The sequence below is a fragment of the Doryrhamphus excisus genome, chromosome 20, assembly GCF_030265055.1.
Source record: "Doryrhamphus excisus isolate RoL2022-K1 chromosome 20, RoL_Dexc_1.0, whole genome shotgun sequence".
Lineage (NCBI taxonomy): Eukaryota > Metazoa > Chordata > Actinopteri > Syngnathiformes > Syngnathidae > Doryrhamphus > Doryrhamphus excisus.
In genome coordinates, this window is record NC_080485.1 from 12485396 (window position 1) to 12505793 (window position 20398).

The window sequence follows — 20398 nt, forward strand, 5'->3', positions numbered from 1 at the left end:
GTGACTTGTTCCTCAATCATGTGACCGTGGAGTAAATAAACACTGCGCTGTAGATATGCCAAATTTCTCCTAGGGGGGAAAAAAAATGTATGGTAATGGTTTAATTTCATTTGAACATGCATCAGATTACAATTGAATGCATCACATAATCAGTTCACAGTTCCACATGTCCAAAAGGAGTAGGAAAAAGCAAAGCTTATTAAATCCTACCCCTCCAATTGGTACTTTTACAATCAGTAACTGTTACATTTGTTCACTTCCTGCTTTCCTAATATAGTTTAAGGTTTTTTTAAAAATTTTTATTTTATTTATTTTTTATTTCCGCACCAAAGTACGAGGTGATATGACCATACAATGACATTATGTGTACCATAGTAAGTGTCAATATAGTGATATATATAGCACATCATGACTGGTTCAAGACTCTTCATCCTTGTATTTAGCAAACATCAACTGCTTGTATTGTTTCTTGAATTGGCTCATCGTTGTGCATTGTTTGATTTCCTTACTCAATCCATTCCATAGTTTGATTCCACATACTGAAATGCTACGACTTTTTAACATAGTCCTAGCATATAAGTGTTCCAAATTTAAAATTATGTGTCTGTGTATCAAAATAATTACAATAGTTGTGGAGAAATTCATTTTTGCAAACCATAATAAAGTCCTTAGGCTTGGTACTCTCTGCAGTTGAGTAAACAAGATCTCCCATTCACTTTATGGGGAAATGTGCGAAGTTAAACACCTCCATTGTCATAATAGTGATATTTTCATAATGCATTTTTACAATGTAATGAACACCTCACCCCAATCAAGGCCTTCCCGGCCACTTGGTGAGAAAATGTGCTATTTTAGGCATTCCCAACAGACCCCAAGCTTTCATTATCATCATGTTTCTCTTGTGTGCGATAAAGATGGTAAACAGGAAGATTAAATGTGCTATTTGGATTCCTGCATGTTGTGTTTGAGCTTGTGAACTTTGCCCTCGACTTTCTGCAAGCACTGACGCACACACACACACACACACACACACACAAAGACAGCAGTGCAATAACACTAGCACTGGTGATAAGCAGCCAGTCCAAAGCAGTGACTCACACCCACACAGGGCCTCAAACAGGACCCCACCCAGGGACGGGCCGCCGTGGAATCTGACTGTGCTGAGAGTGTGCTGTCATGCAGTTTCAGGGGTGGAAGCCAAAGAGAGAAAAAGACTAGCGAGATGGGGGAGTGGTTTTAAAATGCAGTAGGCGTGGAACCTCACCAAATACAATGACACAAGTATGCAAATACTACAAGTTTTCTAATCAACAGGTACCAGGAAGTAAATTCTCACACTGGCAGCTCTCTGCCTGAGATGCAGCAAACTGCGCCCTCTGCTGGCTGATTGAATGTACCTCACGCCACACTGCAACAATGAACACTGAGTGCACTTGCATAAGTTCATATTTATTTTTGTTTAGTGCAATTAATCACAACAATACACTAGCTGTGTATTTTCACCAAATATTACATTAACATCTCTCATTATGAAGCAATGCAGATCCAAAACAAAGCAATTTACTGCTAAAATGATAAATATTCAACAAATACCTTTTTGACAGTGTCACTTCTGCAGTTGTACTTCATGTTATGACCATATTTAATTATTCAAATCCCTTGAATGTGTTGATTTATGTCTTAAAATGTCCCTTATATTGAACAGCCAGTATAATAGACTATAATTTCTAAAATCAGCAGAATATACAACACTTAAAAGGGTTAAATTAAATTAAATTAAATTAAATTAAATTAAATTAAATTAAATTAAATTAAATTAAATTAAATTAAATTAAATTAAATTAAATTAAATTAAATTAAATTAAATTAGCAAAGCAGGAAGTGAACAAATGTAACAGTTACTAATTGTACTGTACTGACTGTACCAGATGGAGGGGTAGGATTTAATAAGCTTTGCTTCTTCCTACTCCTTTTGGACATGTGGAACTGTGAACTGATTATGTGATGCATTCAATTGTAATCTGATGCATGTTCAAATGAAATAAAACCATTACCTTTTCCATAAAGTTAGTAGATTTGCTCTAAGAGAACACTCGGAGAGACCGGAAGCATTTTAATTAGAAAATCCCAGAATCCCAAGGACGAGGAACAGGACAAGATGCGTTGCCATGGGAACCAGGACAGAATAAGACCACCCCTTCCTGCTCTAAGGGGAACAAGGACTGTAGTTGTTGAAGGGAACAAGAATTTCTACTACTTCCGCTAGAGGGCGGGCTTGCTCTACTTCCAAGACTTCAGTCAAGATGACAGTAATGTCCTCCTCCACCTGGCCAGCCCACTCTATTGTCTCCATGCTGTCTTTTTAAATGCTGTCTTTTTAACCACGTGATGATGACGATGTCACCCCTACACAGCAAGAAACTGTGTCAAGTGATTTCTTTTTTTTTGTTGCGGGGGTTGGTTTCCATCCACCTTCGAGGTGCTTTCCACCTATAAACGAAGGTGAAGGAACTTCCAGTTGTTCCTTTTCACAGTTCTCCCAAGGGTCCCCCCCCCCCCTTGCCACCTCATAGCGGGATGGGGCTCTCGTGGAAAGACGTGGGTCAAGTGGGTGCTCCGAGGGACGGCCCAACACTGTCAGAACACAAGAGATGTATGACTCTGGAGGAGGAAGTGTAGCGATCACCAAGTCTTTGGTTAAGGCACCTGCAGAGACAGAATGTACAGGTCCTGCATAGTGAAACAATTGTGGAATATGTTCAATCCGAGTGGAAAAGCTCTGCGATGGAACATGGACTGACTTGACCTTTGACCCTTGACCTTTATTGGGTGTTTTTTGTGGTGTTGTGCCGCTCATGCATGCTACCACCACCATGTTTGACCCATGGACAAGGCGACTTCACTACTTGCACTTGTCATGTTTGAGGTGTGTTTGGGTTCCTTATCATGCTGGGAAAAGGCAGTTTCTGCTTCACACTGTCACAGTACATGTTGGAATTCATCTTTTCCTCAATGAGACGCAACTCTCCAAATTCCCCAGACATCCCTTTTAGAAGATGCTTGCCAAAATGGCTGCGCTAGATCCAGTTGTGTTTGTGCTAATTTGATGGGAAATCTTCAGCTTTCCGCTTTTTCCCATGGAAGCGTCATGTGATGAGTTTGTTTGGTAAAAATGTCAGACTTTCCTGTCTAATGACACTCCGGTGATTTACAACAATGAAGTGTCTTTTCTGGGGTTTTCCATGACATCACATCCACAAGCCATTCCTTAATGAGCATTCACGTAACGCAAACGATGGGCTATACGACTGACTCAAAAGCGTTTATTCCGGTATCAGGGATGAGGACTTCATTATGACGGCGTATTGGGCCACCTGAGATTCCCAAAATAAAGTCGTAAATTTATAGGAAAAAAACTTTTACGTGAAAAAAGTGGTCATGTATTGTAATATGGCAACGTCATATTACAATAAAGTTGTAAATGTACAACAAAAACACAAATTTCCCCCCAACAAGTTATAATTTTACCAGAATAAAGTAATAATTTTACGTGGAAAAAAAATCTTGTAAATTTCCAAGAAAAACAGTTGTAATATCACGAGAATAATTTTTACAAATTTATGAGAAAAAAACTTTATATACAATTGTATAAAGTCTGACAAAAAACTTGTAAATTCACAAGAAAAAAGTGGTAATATTACAAGAATAAAGTTGTCAATTTATGTGAAAAAAAAATTCATGACAGTAATGTCACAAATTTTGAACAAATTTATGAGAAAAAAACTGACTCAAAAGAGGTATTTATTTCAGCTGAAATATAAAATATTGAAAGATTAATATAAAATATAAAATATAAAATATAAAATATAAAATATAAAATATAAAATATAAAATATAAAATATAAAATATAAAATATAAAATATAAAATATAAAATATAAAATATAAAATATAAAATATAAAATATAAAATATAAAATATAAAATATAAAATATAAAATATAAAATATAAAATATAATGGAAATTCACCAATTTCCCGATCTCCTTCCACATTACTGAATGGCAGCATTTTTCATACATTTGTGCTGGACCTCACTAGATAATGCTGTCGTGTCGAATGTCCTAATAATCATGTTGCCTCAAGGCATAGTTCATTCATTCATTCATTTTCTACTGCTTATCTTCACAAGGGTCGCTGGGGATGCTGGAGCCTATCCCAGCTGTCTTCGGGCGAGAGGCGGGGTACACCCTGGACTGGTGGCCAGCCAATCACAGGGCACATATAGACAAAACAACCATTCAAGGCATAGTTTTACAACACTATTCATCGAAAAAAAAAATTCCCCAGTCTAAATGGTACCAGTGCATCATTAAATTCCTGGTGCACACACTCATGTGTATGGCATGCATTCAAGGCGTGATAAAGTCACTCGTTTTTGCTTTTGTGTTTTTATTCCGCCCTGCTGACTCACTGCAGATGAATGATATGTTTGTTGTGCTGCTGCTCGTGCGTGAAACAGTCAGAGAGGATGATGCCGGCTGTCTCTTTGTGCGCAGTCGAAGTAACGCCACTGGCCGGTGGAGTAGCACGATGATAGTTCGGCCTTGTCCAGACCGACCTCGGGATATTTTATGGGCTTTTTAACATAGTTTGTCTCTATATGTCCACATTAAACAACTTTGACCCCTGAGGTGACATCAGAAGTAACATGAATTGATTGTATGTTATCAGTAATTACAAGTTAGGTTATAGTTATTTTAAAATATTTCCATAAAACACATATTATACAGGGTGTCCCTAAAATTTTGACATATAATATACGCATTTAACATATAGTACATACAGTGCATTCAAATTCAGTGATTGCTACTGAAGAAAATGTTAAAAGCGATAGGAATCATACAGAAAATACATATATAATACAGTTCAATTGACAAATAATATTTATTTTATGTGATCATTATTTGTTTTTTATTTTTCATCATGACAGTTGAGACTCGCGTCACCTGACCCCCCCCCCCCCCCCACTGCAAGTCACTGGATGTACTGTACTGTATATGGTAAAAAAAAAAACACACACAAAACAAAACAAAAACAAATGACGCCTCTCGCCTGCAACGCCCCCTAGTGGCGGGTAGCTGTAACAGCCCCCGTAAGGGTTGTGACTTGACTGAGGGAGGGAAAAAAATGGGTGGACGGAAAGTCCCTGCGTGGAAATCCCCTTGACTTGGGCTTTTTTACCTCATCTTTTTATGCTTTTAAACGCTATCGTATGCGGCCACTCTCTTTGAGGGCTCGTCAAAGTGCGGGGCGTCCAAAAATAGCTGCTTCGCGTATAGTGGCGGACGCAAGAAGAAGAAAAAGAAGACGAAGAAGAAGAAGAAGACGAAGAAGAAGAAGGAGGTTGAATGGCGCCGAGGAGGCTGAGTGGAGCGGCTGACAACAGGACGAGGCTGCCAAGCATCCGGGAGGCTTTGTTGTAGCACCAGCCCGACACATCGGCCAGGTAAGCCGACAACACGGGAGCCCGTGTGGGCCTGCCTCATTGGGCCGTTGAAAGGGGGGGCTCGTCGGGGCCTTGAGTCGCTAGCTTAGCTCGCTGCTGCTGGTAGTGGTGGTGGTGGTGGTGGTGGTGGTAGTGGTGATGGAGGGGGACACGGTGGAAGCAGCTCACGACAGCCATTGTTTACAAAGACGTCATCCTCCTCCACCACCACCACCGGGCCCTAACGGAGCCCTTTAGGCCGCCTAAGGCTGCTTCTGGAGCGGCTACTTTTGTGCCTACGCGTAGTGTTTGTGTTTAACGGTACAACCGCCACATTGTCTTCGAGGTGGTTGTCATTGGGGATTACATAAGCCTCGAACGTTAGCAAAGTGTCGGTTATTGTTCAATGTGTTAACCGCCACCGTTACCAATAAAGACATTACTATTACTATCACCATCATTGACACACTACTGGTGTGTGTTAAGCTGACTGCCCCCTCCCTCTGCTGCTCCAGACGGGCATGCATGTTGGTGCACCTGCTGCTCCGAAAGGTGCACACCTAACTATAACAAAAACTTCATTCGTACATGATGTATTATTCATTTTTTTTTACCAAAAAATACAAACTGCAATTTCTGTAACAATTCAATGTAATGTATGCCAACATTCAGTTCAATATAGTATGCAGTAAGGGACCACAACTTCCCTTTATATGGCCCTAGTTAGCATGAAGTTGTAACTCTTGTAATGTTTATTTATTGAAGTATTCAAGGACGACTTCATTTAAAGGGTGCCCAAATGCAGAAAAATCAAAGGATGTGCACGACCACTTTGATATAATTTTATAAAAAGGCTAAAAAAATATGCATTTTTGTTTTTACAGACCAGTCTATGTGTAAATATTAGTATCAAAGTGTCACACAAACGGCACATTGAAGAAATGGAATGAATAAAAAAACACAGAACAACAAAAAGGAGTAGTATAAGTTGAAAAAGAAGAAATGTTGTCATGCAGGCTGTTTTTTCTTTTTTTTTGCTACAGATATAACACAGGAGTGATTTTAACAATTGCGGCAAGCGTATTCTTGCTGCCTGACACAAACTTGTTGCTGAAAACGGGAAAGTCAGCCAATATTTGGGACCACATGCTTGACTTGTCACATCCAGCTTCCTCTGTGCTTAAAATGTGCTGACACTACTCTAAAATGCCCATTTGTACTCTCTACAAGCTGTGGTTCAAGTATTTTATAGTATGTATATTTTATAGTATAGCAATTAGCATGACCATTGTAACATACTGTGTACTTTTATTTAAAAGTGAGTTTTGTATGATTTTCTAACAGTAAGAGGTGTCCCTTGAGCCTATTTATTAGTACCAACTGTCAGGAAAAAAGCTCAAATTTTGAGAGAGGAGGTGCTCGAACATTTATGGACATGATACCACTGTTATTTAGATGAGACCATCACTTGGAAAAAAAAAAAAAAAGCAGGCTTCGCTACACATCTTAATAAATCCTAGCTAACCTGTTAACGTGTGACTGCCATGTTAGCATATACAGTATAAAATGTAATATACATCATCTATTATGTTGCATAAGTGTGTGCATTTTCTCCAAGCTCAGCAGGACACTGGTGCGTTGTGTTTTGGGGAAACTCTCAACAAGCGTGCAGACAAAATGGAACGTTATAAGAACAAGCGGCAATACAAAGCCTTCTTTTGTGGATCTGTTTTGATTTAGTTCACCAGAAGCTCCAAAAGGGATGATTGTGTCTGTGGTGGTTGCCCAAACAACCGTTGTCCTCTGCTGGGACTCAAAATACGCTTCGCTCTGTCTTCTAGTTTCCTGTCTATCATCCGTGGTCGGCTCCTCCTCCTCCTGGTTCCTCTCCGTTCCGTCCGCCATGTCGCAGGGACAGAACTTCCTCCCCAAATTCCTCTTCGTCTCCAACCTGCTGAAGGCGGTGAAGATCCGCCAGCGGGTGCCCAACGACGTGGTGAAGCCGGCGGCCAGCGGCGGGCTCATGCACCACCTGCGGGGGATGCACCGCTACACGCTGGAGATGATCGCCATGAACCACTTCCCGCAGGCCTTCCGGGAGGTGGTGCAGGCCGCTATCCTGGACCGAGCCATGCAGGCCTCCCTGGAGCAGGAGAAGAAGCTCAACTGGTGCCGGGAGGTGAAGAAGATGGTGCCCCTGCGTACCAACGGTAAGAGAGCCTGCTTGTTTGTGTGGCCTGTACACTTTGGCTTTTTATTTTTTTTTTTACTGAACTCACTTTCTTTTGTTTTGTTTGTACCTTTTCCGGAAATGACTTTCTTCATGTCTCTGATTGGCTAAAGTGGTGTTACGGTTAGCGGTAATGTGCCACATGTTGTATGAAAGGGATATTTAAGAAAAAGTCCATGTTTGATTAACATTCCATCGTTTACCCAATGTTGCTATTGTGCTTTTTCTGGAAATGGAGTGTGTTACTTTGTTAAATATTGAGTTACACGATCATTCCAGACTAACTATGTTTCTCCTTGTCCTTGATTCATCTGTGTCGTCATTCCGGAAAATACTTTTTTCCGGCTTCTGATTGGCCAAAGTGGCAACCTGTTACTTTGTGTCAAAGTGATTCACCGTTGTTGTTATTGCACCTTTACCGGAACTTGATTACTTTCTTCAGGTCTCTTGATTGGCTAATGTGTAAAGCTAACACCTTAGCTTTAGTCTTTCCCCACCTATGGTTCGTCTTGTTCTCGCGCCATCGTTGTTGTCTTTGCCTTTTCCAGAGGTGGCTTTCGGATTTGCTAAGTCGGCCTCAGGGCTTATAGCGCCACCTGTTGCTTTGGAATGCATTTTAAAGGCCGTGGAGATACCTTTCCCCCCCTCAGGAGGTTTTGGTATCCTTGACAGTTATGCATCTCCAATTACAAAAACGTAACACACGACACTAAAGGCTCAACAACTGCTACAAATGAGCTAATTAGCACAGACCGCCCGAGACGTGTGTGTGTGTGTGTGTGTGCATCAGCGCTTATTCACATTTTATAGTACAGTTATTGTCAGTGAGGGTTGTGGGTTCCACTTTCGCACACTCATTTAGTTCTGGTTTTATGGAGCTCCACGTTTCTGCCAAGTCATGTTTTCTGCTGCGTGGAACATCCCTGGGCACGCAGGGGAAATTCTGTGGCTTCACACGCTTTTATTTACATCTCAGGGGTCTGCCCCCTCTTTTTTTCAACCTATCGCCGTGGATGTGTGTAAATCTCACAGGTTGTTAAACGGAGAAGATTTACGCTGTCCCTGGTTGGTGCTGTCAGGTGTGTCGCAGCTGGCCAGGCCTGGTTAAATCAAATGTGAGCGCACTGAGCAAACCTACGCTGCCGTAAATGAAGCGTGTCTGTCAAGTGCTTGTGGAGCCGACTCTATTTTTAGCAGCTTGAAATAAAGGAGGAGGAAGCGGTAATAATTTCTAGTCCGATGCATTTCTGTCGAGCAGCATGGATGAGGAACTTGAGTGTTCTGTGCAGTAAACTGATCAATTCAAAGTTACTCATGACTCAAGAAAGTACTGAACACACACCCGAGCTCAGTTCCTCTTTAGAAAGACCCTTAAAATTGGAAATGATGACATCAAATGTTCTAGCCTTTTCTGCCAGTAACCCTGCATAGAACTTTCCAGGCATGTGAAGATGATGTCATCAAGATGAGACACACTCAAAGAGCCCGACTGTCTAACTCTGAAGGACCCAGACGTGACTTTCAGCAGAGGACACACACACACACATTAAATGTCTGATGCTGAGTCACTGAAGCTCTACACACACACACACACACACACACTCAAACAGAACAGAACAGAACAGAAGTCCGTCAATAAAGGGCCGACCAGAGAAGGTCATATAATAATCTCATAATTACAATCAAATGAAAATGTACGATAATAGCTTCAAAATAACCATTCATTCATTCATTTTCTACCGCTTATCCTCATGAGGGTCACAGGGGTGCTGGAGCCTATCCCAGCTGTCTTTGGACGAGAGGCGGGGTACACCCTGGACTGGTGGCCAGCCAATCACAGGGCACATATAGACAAACAACCATTCACACTCACATTCATACCTATGGACAATTTGGAGTCGCCGATTAACCTAGCATGTTTTTGGAATGTGGGAGGAAACCGGAGTACCCGGAGAAAACCCACGCATGCACGGGGAGAACATGCAAACTCCACACAGAGATGGCCGAGGGTGGAATTGAACCACCCTCCACTCGACCGCCGTGCCGCCCAAAATAGCTACAATGACTTGCTACAATGAAAAAAAATTCTTGTTCTCTCCGAAAATTCTCTCCGATCGATCGGTCACTGATCATATCGATTTTCGTAAAAAAAATAAAAATAAAAGCATGTGATCACCACATGGCGATCACAAAAACAATCACTTGTGGTTCATACTATAGCAGCTAGCAGCCTGTGTGTCTAATATCTTGAGTATTGTCACAATGCGTAGGCTTGCGACGGTAGTCCCAACAATGTCTACTGTGTGGAACTTAAGAGTATATGACATTTGTGAGAGTGACGCTAAGTTTGCATCCTGCAACACATGCCATGAAAAATATCTTGCGGAGCTAGCATATTAAATTGCTTTAACTTACATACAGCATTTGAAGAACAAACACTTAACAGAGTATGGCGAGTTTTCATGGCCCACGGTGCAGTAACCACAGCCCATAGGAGTGAGATGGTCAGAAGGCTAAGCAAATAATCCGAAAAATTCATCAAAGAAATCTAGATGAGAATGCAAAAAGTGTAGCTTCAGTGACATATTGCAGCCAATGGCTTTGTCACATTTTGTCAATGTGCACAAGGTTCTGCGTTTAACAGTAGATTCTGTTTCTTTTTGCCGATTTTACAATGGCATCTGCAATTCTTGGAAATCTTGCAGTCCAAACCCTGAAATTGTAATTCTTCATTTTAACAAGACATTTAGCTTCAGTGACATATTGCAGCCAATGGCTTTGTCACATTTTGTCAATGTGCACAAGGTTTCGCGTTTAACAGTAGATTCTGTTTCTTTTTGGCGATTCTACAATGGCATCTGCAATTCTTGGAAATCTTGCAGTCCAAACCCTGAAATTGTAATTCTTCATTTTAACAAGACATTTAGCACCAATTGTATACTTGTTCCTTGTACCCAGAGCAAGGTCCGTCAAAGGCACGCTTGGAGGAGTATGGCGTGAAAGAAGCATATCAAAGGAACTAAGAACTGTGCCGACGGGGTTAGCTTCCATTTTCAGTCATAACTTTGTCCATATAGCTCTTGCACACGGGTCACTTTCAGTCTGACAAAGAATGTAAGACATAAGGAAGTGTATGCAGACGTGTTGCACATTCATTCACCACATACTTGATTGTGTGATGACAGCAGTCGTTAAAGATAAAGATTAAGAACATTCCACCCGGACCAAACCACGCCTCCTTGGAAAGTCCAGGACCAGCTGAGCTGGGATCATGCACAAGGAGCAGAAGTTAACGCTGGGAAATTCCTGTGTTTAGTGTGGCAACAAGGTTGCGCCGAGCGCAAACACGGCCTGCTTCTCGCCTTTCACAATAAGAAAAAGACCCGGCGGTTAAGGGGGGCACTGTGAAATTCCGCTTTGGGTTTGGTTCGGATGCAGTGATGGTCTTTGGCGCTTAATTTTACGACATTGTCAGATTATTTATCTCAGGGTCCTTATCGCTGTTGACCGCTTAAGCAGAAGGGAGCCTGTGGTGTTTGTGCTTTCAGACATGTGAGCGTCATATAATAGTCTGCACACAATCTAGCCCTCAGCATGGAAATCCCCACACTCCTGTTCCGCATGTGTGCATGCAATATGCTGCAATTATCTGTGCACTTGTGTTCTCAAGCTGCTAGTGTGTCAACTTCTAAATTTTGTATGACTAAACCTTTGAATTGGAGAAAAAAAAGTTGAAACATTGAGTATGAAATCCAAATATTATGCGATTTTGAGGAAAAGTCAAAATATTCTCAAATCAAATTCAAAAAATATAACAAATAAAGTAGCATTTTATTTTTTCCAATTATTATTATTTTTAGCATACAGTTGCAATTTGCGAGACAAAAGACATAGTTTCACAAGCAAAAATCAAGTGTTTATTAGGAAATATTGGGAATATTAGGAGGAAAAAATATATATTATGTCAGCCTTGTCGAGGAAAAAAAGAACAGTAATGTTTGGTTTTTTGTACAAAATGGAAATATTCGTAGAATGAATTCCAACCAAGTAGTGATTAAAAAAATATTTTGACTACAGTTGCAATTTATGAGGGAAAAAAATGGCCGACCTTTAACAGAATAAAGTCAAAATATTACATGAAAAAAGTTGTATCTTTGAGTAAAAATTTCTAAATATTACTTCAACAATGTAAAATAACAATAAGTAACTATTTAAAATTAAATGAAAAGTTGGAATGTAGAAAGAGAACACTGCTGTTGTGATTTTGAAGGGGGAGGAAAAAGGGTCCAAATATTAGTGGAACAAATTCCAAAGAAAAATATGTATCACTTTTTTCTAGTGATATTAATACTTTTTTTTACATTATCCCCTAACATTAGAACTTTTGTAATGTGCAAGTTTACACTGTATTTCCTTTCCAGAGCGGCCCTAATACAGTTAATAATCTCTGTATCTAGTATATGGTATACTACAATGCGTGTGTTTCTCTGTGTTTGTGAAGGAGATGGCAACTGTTTGCTCCACGCTGCCTCCCAGTACATGCTGGGGGTCCAGGACACGGATCTGGTCCTCCGGAAAACCCTGCACGGTGTTTTGAAAGACAGCGACACTGGAGTCTTTCGTGCCCGTTTCCAGGCAGAGCTTCTGCAGTCCCAAGAGTTCACCCAGACGGGCCTCCGATACACCACCATGGTAACACAACTGACCAAACAATGTGTTTCTAATTAGGGTGGGTGTACTAAAAAAGAAATTTCAACGCTATTCCAGAACTGGGAGGACGAGTGGGAGAAGATCGTAAAGATGGCGTCTCCGGTTTCCAGTAGCAACGGCCTCCAGTTTGACTCCCTGGAGGACATTCACATCTTTGTCCTCTCCAACATCCTCCGCAGACCCATCATCGTCATCGCAGGTACAACATGCGCCATTGTAAAATGTGGCTCTTAAATAGCAGTCATAATATATTATTATTATTCTGCCTCCACAACAACAGACCAGGTGCTTAGGAGCTTGAAGTCGGGGTCCTCCATCTCCCCCCTCAACGTGGGTGGGATCTATCTCCCGCTGCACTGGCCGCCGGCTGAATGCTATAAATACCCGATAGTGCTGGGTTATGACTCGCAGCACTTTGCGCCCCTCATCACTATAAAGGACAGCGGCCCAGGTAGGGGAAACACGCACATAGGACTAGCTAGCTTTTGTAGTTTTTCTTTTTATTCACAATCATTTACTGCTTAGAGATTAGAGCCGTCCCGCTGATCAATCCCGGACGAGGAGGCTTTGAGGAGCTGAAGGTCCACTTCCTGATGGAGAAGGAACAGCAGCAGAAGGAGAGGCTGCTGAAAGACTACCTGCTGCTGATAGAGATCCCCGTCATTGGCTTGGGATACGATGCTACGCGGATCATCAATGCTGCTCGGTACTTTATTTAGCATGTCGGACCCGGATCATTTTTATGTATTTGTTTGTAAAAACGTCTACTGCACAAAAAGAGTGAATATTTGACATGACATGACACTCTATTATAGTTTGGCCGGATCACCTAAAACTTTGATACACTTTGATTTGACCAAGATGGGCTGAAAAACATGGCCGCCGTTAAGCAAAATATCTTTTCAGGGACATGAGTGGACTTAGCAACTAATGGTCTGTAACTCACTGACCATTTTTGTAGTGGTTATTAAACTTTTGAGGATGTGTATATTACATGAACGCTAGCATGGTCTTCCAAAGCATTTTGACCACAACCTATAGGAGGCGCTACAAATGGTATTTGCATTCATACATTTATAAACTCCTGTAACTGACCTGTAAGTATCTTAACTAACATCCCAACAAGTACAATCAAGTGAAAAATGTTTTTCCTCCAAAGGCTGGACGAGGGGAACCTCCCCGAAGACATGAACCTGATGGAGGACTACCTGCAGCTGGTCAACCACGAGTACCAGCGTTGGCAGGAGGACAAGGAGCAGGCGTGGGCTGCTCAGCCACAACGCCCGCCGCCCTTCTCCGTCTCGCAACTCTCGCTGATCGAGATCCGCTGCGCCACGCCACGGTGCACCTTCTACGTGTCGGTGGACACGCAGCCCCATTGCCACGAGTGCTTCGAGAAGCGGCAAGCCACGACGGGCGGTGGTGGTGGAGGAGCCAGGATAGAAGGCCTTGTGCAGACCAAAGGGGGAGGTGCTCAAGGAGGCGGATTGGACAACGAGGGGAGCTCCAGAGGAGGCCGAAGCGGCAGCCCTCCATCCTCCTCATCAAGTCGGGTGGTGCTGTCAAGCCCGCGCTCTGCGCCGCCCACGGCCCCCAGCCTCAGCTTGTACAGTGAAACACACGCCATGAAGTGCAAGACACCCGGGTGCCTCTTCACCCTCAGCGTGGAGCACGACGGACTTTGCGAACGCTGTTTCAACTCCAGGCAGAACCAGGGACCTCCTGGAGCTGGAACGGCTTCCACGGGACTCGCAGGCCCCGAAGCCGGGGCCCTGACGCCTCACGTGGGGCAGGGCCCCGGCTGGAGCCAGTGGGGGGCGCGCAAGACCGAGACGGAACGCTGCAGCATGTGCAGGCAGGAAGCTTTTAGGATATTCAATGGGCTGTGTCCGCCCTGCATGCAGAGACAGCAGGCTCCAGACAGGGGGGACGCACAGCCAAACAAGCCAAGGACTGAGGCCTCGTCTTCAGCTTGGAGCCAGGCAAGGGACCCTGAGCGGCCTTGCCTCACCCTAACCCCAGGACACACCTCTGCCTGGCAGGCCCCTCTAGCCCGGCCCTGTAAAAGATCGGGGTGCCAGTTCTTTGGGACGCCGGAGAAGTTGGGTTTCTGCACTATTTGCTACGTAGACTATCAGACCAACCACCGTAAGTTCTCAACGGGTGCCATTCATCATTTATAGTCGAGCTGCACACATCATTCAAAAATATGCTTTTTATTCCAGACCTGACGCCTCCCCCAGCCCCGGCTCAGAGTCGGCACGGTTTGGAGGCCGGCTTCCAAAATGCGACGCGGTGTCGTGGACAGGGCTGCGGCGCAGTCGGCAAGGCCATGCTGGAGGGGTACTGCGACAAGTGCTACGTCAAAGAGCAGAGTGCACGGCTCAACCAAGTGGCACACCGCACACCACACTCCCCTCCCCTGGTCATGGTACGCTTTGTTCTCCAAAACTCATTCTTCATGTTTATAGGTAGTGATATGCAAGACCTTGGTGTCGGGAGTGTTGATTTTTAGCTATCACCAGCTAGCCAGCTATCACCAGGAAATACACTGCGGCTCTTCGCTAAGCAACTGTTTTGAATGTCGTTTTTTCTTGAGGGAGTCTCCTCTTTGACATTTTTAACGCCCCTCTTTCTCTTCTCTCAACAGCGTGACCGAGCGACCAAACCCCGATCCACGCAGCAATCCCAGACCCAAACCCAAACCCAGACCCAGACCCAGTGCCGGCGAAGCGGCTGCAGCAACGTGTCCCCGGGCTGCACGGACCTCTGTCCTGAGTGCCACACACGAGGCCAAGGCCGCGAGGCGGGCAGGCGGGCGCAGGCGCCCAAGGAGAAGTCCAAGCAGCGGTGCCGGACGCAGGGCTGCGACCACTACGCTAACCAAGAGAAACAGGGCTACTGCAACGAGTGCGACCACTTCAAACAGATATACCGCGGCTGATCGCGTGCGAGACAGTCACATCGCTAGCATGCTAGCACGCCCCCGTTGCTGGGCGCACCATGCCAGTCAATGCACCTCTGATACTAACTAACCAATTAACTAACTAGCTAGTGACTAACTAGTAACCTTATGGCCTGAAAATCACCCCCCCTCTCCCCCATGTAGAATGTGAAGCGAGTGTGTGTGCACTTGGGGGGAAGTGAATGTGTGTGTGTTTGCAGTAGACATGGCCTCCAGAATACCTCTTTGTGCAATTATTATCATCTGACAAGCTGCGTGCACTTAACACGGCGAGAGGTTTGGGCGACGTGTCAGCCGAGCAAGCGACTTGTGTACAAAATGTATTTAGAGGTACGTGCTGACTCGTGCCGGACACAATGATTGTACGTCGACATAACAAGAAGCATCTGACTTTTTTGCTTTCTAGACCACAGCCAAGGATCGTCTGTCTGTCTCTCTGTCCTGTCTCTACCCATCTGTGCCTGTCTGTCTCGCCCTACAACAAATTGAAAGCCCCCCAAAAAACAATCGGTGATCACTATTAGTTAGCGCGCACCCCTTCCTCTCCATAATCCTTGTTCTTGCTAAATACTTTGGCCAAAAAGCTCTTACAATCAGTACCGTGTGATTACACAACTACCTTCCAATACCCGGTTTTGCTTCTGAAGGACTTGTATTCTTATCTGTTTATATTGACTTAATATTGCAAACCAGGCTTTGTCCAAACAAACATGGGATTTTTTTTTTTTTTTAAGAAAGTATATTTAAGATCTCCGGAAATGCACTTTTTTGGAAAAAACTTGGACCAGGGTAGAGACTCGCCAAACTTCAGCATGTGCAGTTTGGCTGGTCTCCTTTGTATGATGTCACCGCGTGCACCGTTACTGTTTTTCATGTAACATCTACATTCCCACTACAAAGACGAGTGGAGTTGAACTGACTGACTGACTGGATGAAACAGAGTTTAACACTGTAAAAGAGATTCATTTTAAATGCACTTAGCGTGGAGGCACATGGGGGAAATATACTTAAAAAAAAATACATGTATGTTTGGACTTAGCCTGTGGAAGTATGTGTTTAAACAGTGCAAGACAGACAGGGCAGGCTCCTGCTGGTTTTGGTGCTACATGCAAAGAGAACCTCTCCATTGTAGCCAACATACTGGCAGTTTCACACACACACACACATACGCAGACAGACAGCATTCTGCTTACAGCATTTACTTTTTTATTTGGAGCCAGCCCCCTTTTTCCTTGCTAACAACAGCTCTGTTGCCTTGGATGTTGTTTTTCCTGTTTACGGACCACTTAAGCACCTACAAACTCCAGTTCCAGTCTTAGCGAGAACACGATGACAGCAGACTGGAACATGTGCCACCTTAATACCACACACACACATACACATACACACACAACACATGTAAAATCCAGCTCTGGGTTTGTTGTATATGCCGTGTCCCAACCCGTAGGTGAGCTTCTTTACCTGCTGGGCCACGGCGACAACTTTCCACCGAGCAAACAAACCCTTTGATTGCCTGCTTTGGCACAATCTCATTTCTCTGAATGTGTTTGTGCTGCTGCTGCAACAGCACAGTATTGTATTGGGGCTGATCCTCCATAGGTTTTGCCTTTTAAGACGGACCAGAGGGGCCTGATTGCTGGATCAGTGCTCCCGCTTCTTCTTATTAGTAGTATTCTTCTTCTTCTACTTAAAATGCATTTGTGAATATGGATCTCGGTCCGTGTTGTAGGACCTTTCCGACCTGATGCCTCATCTTTAAACAAAAACACACACGTGCGCGTCTCAAATAGTACGCAAAACTGACATTCCTGTTTTTTTTTTTTTTTTACTAGGGTTTCCAGATGTATTTTAATAGCTTCCTCTTGTTTTGTTTTGGTTTTTTTTTTTTTTTTGCCAAAATAATGTACATGTGCCATCAAATCGCCAAACAGTTGTTATACCTCCTTTAAAAATGGCCGGCTGGGTCCATTTCGCAGCCAGCGTGCCGCAGATAGACATCGCAGTGCTCTTTACGATGATTACATTGGAGCCTCACAAGTCGCACACCCCCTCAAAGTGGAGCAGTTTGAACTTCAACCAAGAAAACATTTCTGCAATACAGGTGTGATGATAACCATAGAACCTAAAATGGAACTTATTGTGATATGTAAGGGTTCAGGCTGCTCCGTACATTGAGCAATGCCTTGAATTAAATATGACTATTATTTATCCCCAAGCAGATGCGAACGTGAATAGCATGTAGGCTAGCATGACTAGCATGACAATGATCGGTAATAGCTCTCCCATTAGGTGCTAGGGGTAAAGGGTTCTCAAATGGTAATTTGTTTTCATTAGTTTTTCTTCCATTTACCATAAATACTCCAACATGAAATTGTTTATTTAACTAATGATCCTGAGTGCATGAGAAAGTGGAACGGAAGCTGTAGAGTTCAGAGGTTTTGCTTTTACATTAGAAACTAACAAAAGACTATCGTTAATTGGAGCATTTCTGTTAATTGTACAGTGTTTAACTTCTCTTTATACTTATTTGGAATGGTAAAATGTTACTTAAAACATCATCTTTAAGGTTTCATGATGGCGGCATTTTGACCCCGGAACAGACCATGGGAATAACAGTTTTCAGTGTCACAAAACTGCTTGTGTTCGACTTGGAAGGTTCCACTGTAGCCCCCAAAACGGCGGCCGTCTTGCCACAAGAGCCGCTTTACAAGCCCATTCATTCTCAGTTCCGATCTGAAACCCATCCGATGCGAATCAAAAGGGGGTCCTCCTCGTAAGACCCCCATACGAGCTGATGTCCATCTGTGGCTGCAGCCAACAGGCCAACTCTGCCTTCACATTCAACTGTAGTGTCGATGGCCTGTACGTATACGATACGTAGATCTGTGTATGTGCTTGAATCACCTCTAGACCCACCTTAATACACAAAATAGCGGTCCAGCTCATCCAGACTTTGCTTTTGACGAGGTTCTGACGTGAGTTTGGCCTGCATGGAGAAGGTCACGCACGATGGAGTCGCACGTAACATGACTGTCCGATCTGCTGTGGGTACTCCAGACTCGCTTTAGGGATGAGAGGCAGAAGAAGAAGGTGTAACAAAACATGCAAACAACTTTCTTTGTGTGACCTTTCCGCAATGGAGCGTTGTATGGAGAGAGAGATAGAGAGGAGGAAAAAAAACTAAAGCCTGGTTTTATTTGTTAAGTATTTATTCATATCAAGTTATGTGTATTGTGTGATTCAATAATTATTTATATGTTGTCCTGAAATGAATTATTTTTATTAAGAAATCTGAACTGTCTACTGTGTTTTGTGTGTGTGTGTGAGTGTAAAGGTGTGTATTTACTGAGGTTGTTGCATCATGCATTAAATAAGTAAACAATATATATCTATATAGAAAATACATTTATAGTACCTCCAGTAAATACAGCAGCCCCCTCCACCCACCCTTAGTAGCAGTGCACTGAGGGGGAATTTTGGAGTGATGATACAGAGGATGTAGACCAGGGGTGTCCAAAATGTTTCCACATACTGAAAAATCAAAGAATGTGGGGGGGCAATTGTACATGCTTTATACTTAAGAAAAAAATATACTCATTTACTTCTGTAAAAACATATTTATATTATTTTTCACACTGCTATCGCTGTCGTTCCTGATTGGCCAGGAGTAGTCACATGGTTCTTCTGCCAAATAGTGACCCTCGTATTAATTACATTTAACATTTATTGTTATTATGTGGTATATAAGTATTTTTGAGAAGAGAAAGACCCCTAATGGTTAAGGTAGGGGTATCCAAATTGCCGCTCGGGGGCCATTTCTGGACAGTGGCACATTTAGCAAGAAATTTACTGGTAAATAAATAAATAAAACGGCAGCAATAATTCTTCAAGAATAAAGTCAAAATATTAAGAGAAAAAAAGTTGTAACCTTACCAGAAAAACTCATAATTTTATGAAAATAAATATTATTTTAGTAGCATAATGTTGAAATATATAAGAAAAAAAACCTCACCTGTCACCTAAAGTCAGCTGGGATAGGCTCCAGCATACCTCAGCAAACCTGGTGAATGTTGAAATATTTGGAAATTTAGGCTTTTTTATTTATATCATAATGCTGAGATACAGTTTTTTTTCTTGAAATATACATAATGTTTTAGCATATATACATATACATGTTGCTTTCCGAAATATCAAAGTGGCCCTTGCTTCCTTTCAGGTTTCAGTATGTGTTTTAAAAATAACAGTTTGGTCCTCTTTAAGCCTTCATAGAGCACTCATTGAAATCCTGCTCAAGTTGCCTGAACTCTCATCGTGATAGTAGGCCATCGTGAGTTCACGCTGAACGTCGTTAAGTTACAGTTGTTAAGTTACAGTGTGGTAAGGCCTGTGCCACCCAACAACAGTCATTTGTGGTGGAAGTATTCATTCACATTGTAACAATTGTAATTATTATCTGCACTAAAATCACCATTTTATGTTAAAATGTGTCCATTTTCAGGGCTATGTAGTGTCGATTTGATACCATGTTTATTCTAATGTCCTCAGCTTTTCAGCTCATCTACACTGAAATCTGTCTCAAAGGCTGTGTTTAAGCTGTCAGTAAATACTGAATGAAAATGTCACATCTCGATTGCAACACAATGTCGGTAAATGAATAAACCCACCAGGTCCTGACTCACTCTTTCTTCTTTTCAAGACCTAAATGATGCAAAAATCAAAAGTACAGCTCAGGAAGTTGCCATTTGTGCAATCGGATGAGGGCGTTGTTATGGTTACCTTTGTGTGTCAGCATTTTTTTTTTTAAGGCGCGTCGAAGATAACCTGGCAACGTTTGTTGATGTGTCACCTGAGTTTCCCCTTTGGGTCTGTGACATTTTTCAGCGGAAACTAAAGCAAAAGTTCATGTAACTATAAAAACGATACAATGATGCAATGCACAGTTCGACTCTGTGAGTCACTTAAAACACATCCGCTCTGCTTCTTAAAAGAGCAACATGCTCGGGCAGGG

At 42.7% G+C, this 20398-nt stretch overlaps 1 protein-coding gene across 1 annotated transcript; it reads left to right on the forward strand.

Annotated features, from left to right (window-relative positions):
• Positions 1–5146: 5146 nt before the first annotated feature.
• On the forward strand, positions 5147–18680 carry tnfaip3 (tumor necrosis factor, alpha-induced protein 3). Its single transcript, XM_058058874.1, has 9 exons — positions 5147–5506; positions 7327–7695; positions 12217–12407; positions 12483–12624; positions 12706–12876; positions 12951–13131; positions 13585–14573; positions 14651–14856; positions 15076–18680. The coding sequence occupies exons 2-9, from the start codon at positions 7389–7391 to the stop codon at positions 15367–15369; spliced, it is 2481 nt and encodes an 826-aa protein (XP_057914857.1). The 5' UTR covers positions 5147–5506; positions 7327–7388; the 3' UTR covers positions 15370–18680.
• The last annotated feature ends 1718 nt before the right edge of the window (positions 18681–20398 follow it).

What these genes read in the sequence shown, in the direction of transcription:
- tnfaip3 (XM_058058874.1), top strand. Translation starts at nt 7,389, where the DNA reads ATGTCGCAGGGACAGAACTTCCTCCCCAAATTCCTCTTCGTCTCCAAC. An exon ending in ACCCATCATCGTCATCGCAG is followed by an intron (nt 12,625 to 12,705) that starts GTACAACATGCG and finishes CCACAACAACAG; the next exon opens with ACCAGGTGCTTAGGAGCTTG. An exon ending in ACTCCCCTCCCCTGGTCATG is followed by an intron (nt 14,857 to 15,075) that starts GTACGCTTTGTT and finishes TTCTCTCAACAG; the next exon opens with CGTGACCGAGCGACCAAACC.